At 32.7% G+C, this 12,744-nt stretch overlaps 1 protein-coding gene across 1 annotated transcript in view; it reads right to left on the bottom strand.

Moving 5' to 3' along the window:
- The window catches only part of LRP1B (LDL receptor related protein 1B), a 669,075-nt gene that overhangs the window by 108,455 nt on the left and 547,876 nt on the right, over positions 1 to 12,744 (bottom strand). Inside the window, exons 50-55 of the mRNA XM_038182072.2 lie at positions 10,351 to 10,473; positions 9,613 to 9,732; positions 7,142 to 7,270; positions 6,037 to 6,159; positions 1,625 to 1,765; positions 149 to 336 (exon numbers count right to left, since the gene is read on the bottom strand). Of these exons, the coding sequence (XP_038038000.2) occupies positions 149 to 336; positions 1,625 to 1,765; positions 6,037 to 6,159; positions 7,142 to 7,270; positions 9,613 to 9,732; positions 10,351 to 10,473 (824 nt within the window). The remainder of the gene's footprint in view (positions 1 to 148; positions 337 to 1,624; positions 1,766 to 6,036; positions 6,160 to 7,141; positions 7,271 to 9,612; positions 9,733 to 10,350; positions 10,474 to 12,744) is intronic.

Raw genomic sequence — 12,744 nt, 5'->3', positions numbered from 1 at the left:
AGGTAAGCCACTTCAATGCAAGCCACGTATCACAATGTGTGTGCAAGTGTGCAACACATTGGAGTTTTATAATAATCATGCAATAGTTAAGAAACAGGTAAGAATTAAGAATTTGCATTTTCTAACACCATATTTAATAGATATTCACCTTGTATCCAACAGGAAGATCCTGACAATCTTGAGAGCAGCCACTAACTTTCTTACTGAGACATTCATTAATGTGGCAGCTTTTCTCATCAGAACCATCACTACAATCTTCTTTATTATCACAAACATGACTTTGAGGAATACACTTGCCATTTTTGCACATGAAAAAAGAGCTGTTACATGACTGCTCTGGAAAAGAAAAAAGGAGACACAACTTTGTGTAGTTGATTAGTATTTGGAATTAAGTTTCTGCTGGATCAGCTGCAATATGCATGTAACATCAAACAGTTGTGTAAGAATTGAATGTTCATTTCTTACTGATAGTATTATAATACCTTTTTACTTTCCAGTATCTGCTTTTTCACTGTTTGGAAAACTTAAAGGAACCTCCCATCTTGAAAGACTTAGTTGAAAATAGTCAATGTATTTACGAGGCTGAATGCCTCCCTTAGAAAAGAACAAGCTAAAATGAAGTAATGCAAATTAGAAGCCTAAAAAATATGTTAGATATCATGCATTTGATGTAATACAAACCAGCAGCACAAAAAATTACACTGATAACACTGAAGATAAACTTTTTCTATCATATAGAACTAAATTTAATTAAAATAGTCTGTACTTCTTTAGGAGGAGTTCTGTAATTAGACTCTAAAGTTAGATTTGGAAAAATTAAAAGGGAGAAGTAAAGTTGAAATACAAGATAACTACAGGGAATTTTCCTCCTGTAATGAGTGACTTAGATTAGAAACAGGTCAGATCATTAAACAGGGTGCAATGCTAGACATAGCTACAGATTCACATATTAACATCTATGTCATACAAATCCCAAGGCTTTAAAAGATTTTAGAATTCATTTGCAGTTTTTGAGATTATCTGAAAACTCTTGTGTATGTTCATAACATTAAGATCTTCAGTACAGTTGTCGAGAGACTGGTAGCAGAAGCTCCCTATGCATTCCCTAGGGTATGAAATTTCAGCAATAACATGAGATCTATCAAATAAATACTACTGTTTTGAATACCACCATTTAATTTGCACACATATTAGGATGTGACTATAATATAATGCTAGTTTTATCAAGGATTGGGATTTTACGTCTGGCTTCTATAAATATAGGTAAAGTATACCTTCCTGATTTACAATGTGAGCGCACCTACAGCCTCACATCTTGGCAACAGGTCAATTCAGCTACATTCCAGATCTTCATATCAGAATCACAACACTTAAATATCAAGCACATATGTTGCCTTACCACAAAGCAAATAAGTGATTTCCATCAAAATCATTATAAAGTCCTACTGTGCAATAAGGCCATAAGATCTAGACAGAAGAACTAGCCTTTCAAAAAGCCATAGAAAATATTATATGCAGACCAGGATTCATTTACTGCTCAAAAAACAGTCGGACTTCAGCAAATTTACAAATGCCAGTAAAAAATATCAATAAACCCAATCATATCTGCTCAGTAAATACAAACCTGAACTTTTGCATTTTACATTTATAGGTGCCTCATCAGAATGGTCTGGGCAGTCAAAATCACCATCACATTGCCACTGGGAATTTAACAGGCATCTTCCATCAGCACACGTGAACTCTCCGGGATGACAGCGACGATATCCTAGAAATATAATAATCAATGACTTCATACTTTACTTAATACTTTTGACATACAATTTTGCATAAACAAAGCATTTTAATTAAAATTTTCTTTTGTTCTATAAAGAGATACAAAGCATTATTTGCTTACACACGAATGTCTACCAACAAAGAGAGAAATCAAATAGCTGTTATGCAGCACAGTATAGTCAAGAAACAATTCCCACCTACACAAAACATATTTATGCACCTCTCACATAAACATAAATACATTTTCCTTTAGAAGTAATTTAACTTTATGCTATTATTAGGAAATAGCTTTCCAAGAGACATTTGAGAAATTACTTTACCCACCAAGTAGTTTTTACAACATGCTTACTACTCACAAGCTTTCCCTTTGAAACATGCAGAATAGTAATCATTTTAACCATTCCAAGCATGCATTTTCTAAGACTTTCACAAAATTAAGAAAGATATATAAAGTTTATATACTTTAAAAGCTAAAATGGATTATTCACAGAAAATTGTAATATATAAGCAGATATTTTCTTCTTAAAACATGTCTGTATAACCTAAAGTTTAAAAACAATAAGCCAATAGAAAAATCCGGAAGAGTCAACACAAATTTATTTTTTCCTATTTGATTCTGAAACATGAAGGTTTCAGATGGAAAATCACCCTCTATTTGAAAGATATGTACTTATAAGATTCATTACATCAAACCAACTATTAATAAACTTGTGCTCCTGTTTTGGAAAGAAAACTGTAATTTTTCCTATATTCTATGCATATAAATTCTGCCTCAAATTACCTGTAGTCCTTGAAAAGAATCTTGAAAGCAAATTGTGATTTATTTTAAAACTCAAGAAAAAAATACAGAGTAAACATGGTTATAGAAGAAGAATTAAATAGCTATACTCAGCCTGGTTATAAAGAATGATTTTGGTTCTTTTTTTTTAAATACAAATTATGCAAAATCATGTTTAAGATTATTTCCTCCTGGGAAAAAAAAAAAAATCAAAAAATTTGATTCTTCAAAGAAGCAAATTCAAATTCTAGTTACTACTGAAGCTTTGATTTAAATACCCAGGCTGAAACAAGCAGCGATAAGAGACAAATTATAGAAGTAGAGTTAATATTTGTCTTTATTTTCTAATTACTACATAGCATATCTTTTTTTTTTTTTTTGATAGCAGATGGGACATGACATTTGACTGTCTGGGATGAGATACCACTCTACATCAAGAGCTTTGAACCTTTTGTATCTTTAGCTGTCATTTAGAAATGTGTTAATGTACTATTTTCAAAATGCAATATGTTACAACATCAATTACAATCATCACTTGGAATACAAAATAATTCTGAGGCCTCTGAGGTGTTTTTTTTTCCTTGTTTTTTTGTTTTTTTTTTTTCTTCATTTCTCTCTTTTAACATGCAATCATGCTTAAAAGAAGATAGGCTGGTTTGATATTTGATACTTTTTGGTTGTCTGAAACACCTTTGACTGGACGTTTCTATAAGCCAACAGTTTTACCTCAGATCTGTAATGTTTCACAAAGATGTCACCATGAAAAATGTCTTTACAAACGCGAAGAACAAGAGCCTCTGTTCTCTTCTTAATTTAATATTGTCTCTTTTCTGTATGAATAGGATGTAAAGAAGCTGGGAATTGGGATAAGAAAATTCTTCTTATTCCTATATTTGTCTTTTAATTAGCTACATAGAGTATTTTGTACAGGTTATTCTTGAATAGTTGTTTTTGTTTTGTTTTGTTTTGTTTTTTCAAGAGCATACTAAATACCTTACAACATCAGACAGTGGCTCATCTAGCCCAGTATTCTGTCTCCAACAGTGGCAATAGGAGAATTTTAGGGAGGATATATTTTGTTCTCATGGTCTCCCCAGCCTGAATTATTTTTATGTGTTTTTTTTTTTGTTTGTTTTTTGTTTTTTTTACAATTAATTAATTCTTTAGATTTCATAAACAAAACAGGATTATATAATGGAATTAAAAAATGTGTAAAAGAAATTTTCAAGGGCTACAAGAATTTTTATAATCTGTTTAGATCTAAAATCTCATACAAGTTACAACTGGTTATTCCAATTACCCATCCTATTTTTATATTATATCTGAATTATTCCCAATGAAAACAAACAAACAAATAAAGTATACCCTTGCATAATACAGATGGAAAAAAAAAAGTGTTTTAAATGGAATCCCCTAACTTATCATTTAGAAAAATATCCCAAATGAATTTTTATCCCACTCAGTAGGCAGTGGATGCTGAATAATCATAATTTGGGGGGATATCAAGATGCAGATCTAGCAGAGCTCCGAAGTCTAATAGAGCTATTATTAGGCTACTTAGTTTGCAGTCAAAAAATTAGATATTTCAGTGGATTAGATGGTTAATTTTCACATCACGACAGCACCTTAAAAAGTCTGTTTTGGAATTTGCTTCCTGCTCTCTACGAGTAGTTACCTTTCTCATAAAAGAATGTATCCCTTCCCTAAAATTACATAATGAGTTTACCATGCTGTTTCATCCTAGTCACACATTACTGTGTGTAGTTGATTACCACCTAACAGAAAATCGCACTGAAGCATTGCAATGTGTAACAGATGTTGCTGTAGATTTCAGTTTACTCAGTAAAAATTAAGTGGAGCCTGTTCCTGAAGGCATGTCTATATTACAATTAGTTCAGGAGTCTGTACATCCCCTTCTTCTGTTGCTATTTCCTCCTTCTGCCCCTCTTCAGAAGTCTGTCAAAACACTTCTATTTACTTGTATATGTATTAGTATTTTAAGGGACCATGCATGTAGATGATGCTATAGAAAACAAACGAAATACATGAGCAAAAAATTGTAATCATTTAGAAAAACAATGCACCTATTTCTGAAGTTTTTGAGAACCTGTTTGCTTCTAAATATTTATTAAAGAGCTGAAGACTGTTTACAAGTAAAAACTGATCAGAAAGGCACTCCTATTCCCTTGAGTCCTCAGCTTGTTCATGTAGTGCTAAATAAAGGAACAAACCCCCCCAATGAGTCACTTCCTATGAAGGGTACTGATATGCAGAAACTACACTTTATGCTTTCACTGTTGTATGGGCACACTCTCAAAGACTTCTTTTGGCAAAATAATCTAGATAGCAACAGCTGTTAAGATACCAATGTCAGTATAAAGTGTGCACTTCAATCACCAAAAACAGTCAGTATGGGCGCAATGGGGTGTGCATCTGACCTCATAGAAAGCTACAGTCCTACATGGATTAGTGGGCTGTAGAGAGCAACAGGCATGCACTCAGATAGAGCACCCACATCTCCAGTAGATGCCATGTGTGTGTGTATTCAGAAGTTTGGGGGATTAGTTACAGGAGGGCATTTAAAAATGAGTAAGGTATATTAACATTTTGAAGGTGTACTCTGATTTATCCATTGTGTTGCTGTTATTTATACCAAATGTATAGTTCACTGATTTCCATTTAATTGTAAGTTATTAATGCTTTGATCCTGATTTGGTTTAAACTACATGAAGTAAGCAGCTTTTCATTACAACTTACTGTCATCAACAGCTCCTTTCAAAACAGCACATAGTTTACTTAGTTGAAAAGGAAAAATAAAGTTTGATAGGAAGTCTACATGTTTGATCTGCTTTTTTCTAGGGTAGCTAACTACACGGGCAACCACATCAGTCGCACGGCGCAGTAAGGATGCAGCAGTAGAATGAAGTAACTAGTAATGAGAACCTAATATTCACAGTAGAGGCATTACAGGATTTTACTTCACACTAGCTCTCCTCTATTCCTGTGGACTTTGGGTCCATTGCTGTCTGAAGTATACCTACTATCTGGCTCAGTTTCAAAGGATTTTTTGTTTGTTTATTTGTTTCCCCCTATCATTTTGTTTGCTTCAGCACTGCTGCATGTGTGCCAAAACACCATATGTGGGAGTGCCTGGGAGATTCACTTCAAAAGTGCACTCCTGATCTGACCTACATAATGTCAATGCAGCAGGAATGGCTGCTTCATCTTAATGAACCTGAAGTTATAGATTGCATGTTTTTAAATTATTTTAAATCTCATTAGCAAGTAACTGTAAGTCACAACCATAGGAAATAAGTTGTCATTGCAGCTCCATCTCCAAGTTAATACCACTAGCTAACGTTAAAACAATTATAAAAAATGAAGAGATCTTTTTTTCAATGGTGACTTTAAAGAAGCAGACCTTGCATAAGGCCCTTTAGTTAAGTCTGAAATTTTTCTGTTTATTCAACTTTTATTGTACTTGCCACATTCCAGTGATTCATCTGATCCATCTCCACAGTCATCATCATGGTCACATACAAACTGTTTGGGAATGCAGATGTTGTTATGGCACATGAAAGCATTCTCATCACAAGTGTTATTAGGAGCTAAAGAAAATACAGTACATAAAAAAAAATGAAATTGAGAACAGTAAGGTATATAGCCATTTTCTTACAGAGAAATGACATGAGAAGTAGTTATTTTCAGTGTATTCACTGTAAATAACTTTAGTTTTTTGGATCATCACACAATTAAATGGCAGAAAAAGCTGCTCATAACCACCAAGATACCTAAAGGACAGCTAAAATCTCACATAATCCAAGACAAAAAGGTTTCAGAAGTTGATGCTGTCCACAGCTAACTTATGGTTTGCCTCTGAGAGAAATAAAGTTAGTAAAGTACAGATTTCTTTCTTATGTTACTCTGCTCCTAAACAAAAGCTCTTTAAAAACCATAAATACCCAAAATACTACTCATCTTAGAAATAATATACCATAAAATATACATTCAGTGCAAAGACATTTTCTCAGTATTTTTAATCTACATCATGGTTACATACTTTGATAAGACAAAACCCCTAGTGAAAATAGTACTTTAATTCTGACACATTCAGTACAAATGTATTTCAGAAGACTGGAAGCGATACTTTATAGAGGAGGACATGCCAACATCTGATCAATTAGCCAGAAGAAATTGGAGACATAACTATATTTTCTTTTTTGATGCACAACCTCCCTCACATGCAGCAGCATTTTCTTCAGGAAGAGGAAGAAGACTGCATTGTCAATGATCACCTAATTTTCATTAGTAAACATGCTGTATATTGTGACACACACTGATTTTCATCTACTGGGCATCAATAACAAAACCTGAAAGTATTAGGTTGATTAAAACATTTAAGGATCCTGGTATGTATGCTCACATGAGGTTAGTCAAAATTTACTAGTTAGTCAAAAATTTACTAGTTAGTCAAAAAAATTATCTTGGCAGTATAAACTTATGATACTATGGACACAAACAGCATCAGGATATTATAAAGGCAAAAGTATCAAGAAGAGAAATACTAAGCATTTTAACATGCAAACGTACCACAGCCTGCTGTAGAAAGTTCATCACTTCCATTAGGACAGTCTCTTTCACCATCACAGAGCCAGTGTTGAGGAACACAGGCATGGGAGCCTAGGCAACTGAATGTCTCCACAGCGCAGGTAACTGAACCTGAAAAGATGCTATGTGTTAGTGTTCAACATGTTCTAACTGCTGTTTGCTTTGTTTTGTTGTTGTTGGTGGTGGTGGTGTTTGTTGTTGTTTAAAACATAAATGGTAATGACTGGGGAAGCTAAAGAAAATTTTGCTTAGCACAGTATGATAATCATACCGGACAAAATTGTATTTTACAGTCAATTTTTTTACAAGCTCTTCCCTCTTCCGTTCTTTCCATTTACTCTCTCTTAATTCACTGCAAAGAAATTTAATTTACTGTACTTCATGAAACCTATCCAACAGAATAACTTTACCAACCCATTTTGGGCTTTATGTTTGACAGCATGTTTTTGACTGTCTGAACAGAGGAACTCATTTTATAAACCTCACAATCCTAACATCACTATACTCTATGCCAGGAGGATGCAGGTATCCAGATCTTGCATGAGACAGCCCCATATGGCTAGAAAAGAGCAATATGTACCACATACAATAGCAGTGGAAGTAAGAAAATCTTCCACAGTTCCAATGCAAGGAATTCAACATACTGTTTGATTTAATCTGGTATTTTTTAATTAATTTATTTTTTAACAGGCTTTTCTTGATACAAAATATTATATCCTAGGATTTATTTTACTATTCTGAGGTAAACTTTTGATCATTCCATTGCTTAATTTTCTTAGATAACCTAAGTATACTTCATTAACAGAGTATTTTCTAGTCATTTCAATTAGAAATTAACAAAATAGTAAAACAAATTCAAAGATTTTTATTTATTTATTTATTTATTTATTTATTTTGGTACTACTTATGCAAATAAAAGAAAGCTTTTGTTATTTACACTCATTTGACATTTTTGGGTGCTTCTGAAATTAAGCTTCAGACTAAATAATTAATGATTTTTTAAGATTCAAAAACATAAAGTCATCTTGATCTCTCTTTTCTTTTTTACAATTTAGAATGGTCTCCTGCTCCTATGAAGAAATACAGTCTTAACTCCCACTTGATTACTGTTGTGGATTTTTCCCTCTTCAGGACAGGGCTTAGAATTTTGTGGGTGGGCTTTCCTCTAATAGATCTACAGTGTATTGTCAAGATACCAAAAGAAGTAATCCTGAATATCCTTGAAAGAAAAAAAGTGACAAAAATCACTATGTTGTAGTGACACTTGGTAATTTGCTGGCCTTTGTCTTCTTTCCTCCTCCCACTTTCTATTTCCTGCTCTATGTTTCCTATTAAGGTTCAGGCTTTGATGTTTCTTAAGGTTTCACATTGTTCAATAGTAGTCCCAGATGCCTGTCTTCTTATTTCACACCTGCTTCCCTGATCCTGTTCCTAGGGAGATGAGAGACAGACAGAAATCTTACTCTTATAAAGACACTGCCTCCAACTCTCCAATCTTACCACTGACATGAACACCATGAAAAAATGTATTGTAGATGGAGGTCAACTTGAAATTAATGCAAAAATTCATTCATATTTCACCATATTATAATAGCATATTTTCTATTTTCATCCTTTTGATTGGTTAGCATTTCTACATACATGTTGATTAAAAAATTATTTTAACAAACCACAACTCTGAAAATGAGCTGAAGAAATTTCTTTATCTACTTAATGGAATGCTTTCAGTAAAATCATCATAAATAATGATAATTTTATTGTGTTATCACACATGAAATATGGAACAAAATACTCTTTGCTGAACATAGTTTAAATAAGAAGATTTAAAAAAAATAAATATTTAGAAGTTTTTTTTTTTTAAGGAAAAATTATAAAATACAACATAGACAAAGATGGAACCAATTTATAAAATATCATGAAATTGTAACATCGGTATCATGACAGCATAACTTGACACAAGTGATTTTCTTTCTAAAAGATTTCACTAAATTTTCCACTCAACTGAGTTTTAGATAAAAGTAGAAATTTCCTGTAGTATTAAAGTATTTAGGGATTTGAGAGGAATATTATGTAATCATGTTTACAACTGTATATACAGAAATTTAAAGGGAATAGCAGAAAGAGTTGTGAAAACAAACAAACAAGCAGACTTTTAGAGTCTTAAGGCACCTGCCTACCACTGAAATATAAAACTGAAATAATGATACACGTATTTTACCTCAGGGATGGGAATTAGAGAGGTTTGGTTTTGCCTATGGTGGTGTGCCCCTCACATCCTCACTGACAGACTACACACAGATCATATAGTTCCCATAAAAAGGAATTTAGCAAGGCTGTTGGCAGGGGAGAAGATATTCTCTGTCCTTTAAGGACACGTTCCCTTTCTACTGCCTTCATGGATCACTTAGTATATGTGATCTGACGTGATAGAGAGACAAAATTATTCTACTTACCACAAATAGCATCGCTCTCATCTAAACCATCTCCACAGTCATCCTCACCATCACAAGTCCACTGTTTAGAGATGCACTTGTTTGCAGAACAAGCAAACTGATTCCATGAACAGGACGAATCTAGGAACGACACCAACCACTACATTTGTTAGGTTCAAAACAGCACTGTGTTTCCTGGAGTTCAGCCAATGAATGAATCCTGGGCACTGCTTCATTCTGTCATCCCAATTGTAGTGTATTAATACACTCAAATACAGTATAATCCTAATCGCTGTACTCCAAATGTTATCAGTTTATCTAAGAGTTTGCATTCACCAATACATTTTAAAAAATGAGCAATTAATTAAATCAATGATAAAACATTCAGAATGATTACATTCTAATATTTGAAAACATGTGGCTAGTGGAAAAAGGAGAAACTTTAAAAGCATAAAGCTGGTTTGTGTATTTTCATTGATGTTTTAACTATACTGAACCACTTTATTTTGGTAATAGGACAGAGATGACACAGTCCACATTTTCCAACATTACTCTCCTCTTGGTACTGCAGTACTTAAATGAATTTTAAATATTTCATGTTCTTTTCTCTCTTTCAAGAAAAATAAGGATTTAAATCTGAAAATGAAGTATTAGGGACTTTTTTATATAGCTTTATATTCAATCTCAGAGACATACTTGCATACTTCTTTTTGAAGTGTGTCAGTGGTTACAGAAATAAAAATAAGATAAAATGCTCACCACAGTGCAATTCATCTACTCCATCCTCACAGTCTTTCTGCCCATCACAAAGCCAGGTGTTCAGAATACATCTTCCACTAGGACAACCAAAATAATTTTCTTCACATGTGGGTTTGTTTTGAACTGTGATAAAATAAAGAATGTAATGTAAAATGGTCTCTACTAGTATGAATAGGAGCCTAATACATTTCTGCTAAATTTCTGAATACTGATGGACAACAAAGTGATTATGTTTGAAAATGTAAAAATGTAAAAAAAAAATAATAAAAAAATTATATTATTTAACCAATAACTAAGTACTTTAGGGAGCTGAAATACTTTAGAGAAAAAAGAGAGCACAGCTTCAATTTAAAGGGACCTACAGTGGAAAGTATTAAGTATTTCCATTAACAGATTTTTAGGTCAGGTATATCAACAGTGCTTGTTGTTTTACACCAGCTGAAGAAATTGTACTTCTGTTCCATCTGCCAGTACCCAAAGGATAAACTAACTGGGGAAGTATTTTTGTCACATTCACTGGGATAAGCTATAAGCTTGACACATGCTCTAACTGTACCATTGAATTACAGTACTGACATTGGAGCCAGAGATTTAGATTTTATCACACATGAAAAAGTTGTTCTTCCATGCTTTATTTCTTTTGTATATGGTGAAAGTCATTTGAGATTTACTTGAATAAATACTCAGAAAACAGACATGAGGAATGAAAACGTACCATATCTTTCGTTTCAAGACACAAGTAGAAGTATTATTCTAATGAGTAGCACACATTTTCAAAATCTCAAGAAATTTGTTGCCTGTGAAAACCCAGGCAATATGTACTCATTCTGAAGCTCTCTGCAAAGGGTTCTATTACTCCTTCAATGTATGTACCAGGGCTATCTATAGTTATTTGTTTTGATTTTTTTCCCCTCTTTTTCTCTCTCTTTAAGAAAAAAAGAAAAAAGAAAAAAAAAGAAAAAGTTATGATATTTATGGCTTCTGCCGTTGTATGAATATAAAAAAGGATAAAGAAATAAATAGGATGTTTATGATGGCTGGGTAGAAATTAAAGACTGTCCAAGTATAACCACCCCTAAATGAATATTTTGCCTTAATTTTCTGTAAGAACAATGACACTGAACAAAGTTAAGATTGTTAATGAGAATTATCATATTCATAACAGAAACAACACTCAGAAACTTAATGTGCCAGAGTCAGTCAGTTCTGAATGAAATGGCAAAGGAAATCACAAGCAGGTTGAATTGGAATGGTACTGTGTTCAAATAAAGGGAGGAACGATCCAGGCAATTAGTCACACATTAAAATGATGGAACTTTTGGCACACATTTGGAAAGACAGAATAAAAGTAACACAAATAAATGGACAATGCAATAAAATGCAATATCAGTTTACTTATGCAACATTAATTTACTAAAGCTATAGCATATTACCATCAAATCTTTTTTGGTATGGAAAAAAACACACAAACAAAGGAAAAACAGTAATTCTAAGCTATTTTGAACTCAAATAGATGAGTTGAAAGAATGACTGGATAATCTGCAGAATTATAGAAATTAGAATGAAAACTATAATTTAATATGCATATGGTATAAGGAAGATGAATGTTCTTAATAGCAGGTTTAAGTTAGTGCTGAAGTTCTAGGTATCCTCTGGATCCTTGTAATGTTTTCATCAATAAAGCTGGCACAAAGTAAATGAGAATTCTAATAGGTTTTAATGATGCAATGGGATTATCACTAAGAAAAACAGAATACTAAATGGGAATAATCAGATGTTGTTAATTATTGGCTAAAAAAAATAGATAGTATTTAACAATGTTAAATTCCAAGTTTTATTTGTACTAATTAATAACATTAATTCTTAGAAAAAAAGAGAGAGATACTGGTCGTAAGGAGATGATTACAAGTTAACTAGAACAAGTCAATTATGAAAACAAAGAAACAAAATTTCTTGTGGGATCTTTCTCTCCAGTGCTACTACATAGGTTCCAAGAGTAAATCTGTTTCAACACTAATAATTTATGTTACCTTCTAATTTCATTAACGCTATGGTCATTCTGATAGAAATTGCTAAACAAAACATCATGAAAGTGCAGGCTTTCCCTCAAATTTATATTATATATGCATATATCTTGAAAAATTATATTTCTAATATGTTAGTATTCTGATCTCATGAAAATTTCAGTCAAAAAGTTGGAATAATAAGACTCTTTAAACTGTCAAATACATTTGCCTCTTGTTTCTTTCGTGTATGATACTCTTTTCAGTCATTATTTTTGTTATTGGCTGTTTGCTCACACTTATTGTAATAATATTTCATGAGTCACCTTCCAAGACTCTAGCATTATGAATTTATTTATTTTTATCTACATAAAGGTGGACTGTTTTTCCC

Source organism: Anas platyrhynchos, chromosome 7 (assembly GCF_047663525.1).
Source record: "Anas platyrhynchos isolate ZD024472 breed Pekin duck chromosome 7, IASCAAS_PekinDuck_T2T, whole genome shotgun sequence".
Classification (NCBI taxonomy): domain Eukaryota; kingdom Metazoa; phylum Chordata; class Aves; order Anseriformes; family Anatidae; genus Anas; species Anas platyrhynchos.
Note: the sequence above shows the minus strand (reverse complement) of the source record. Positions and strands in the feature narration are given on the sequence as shown.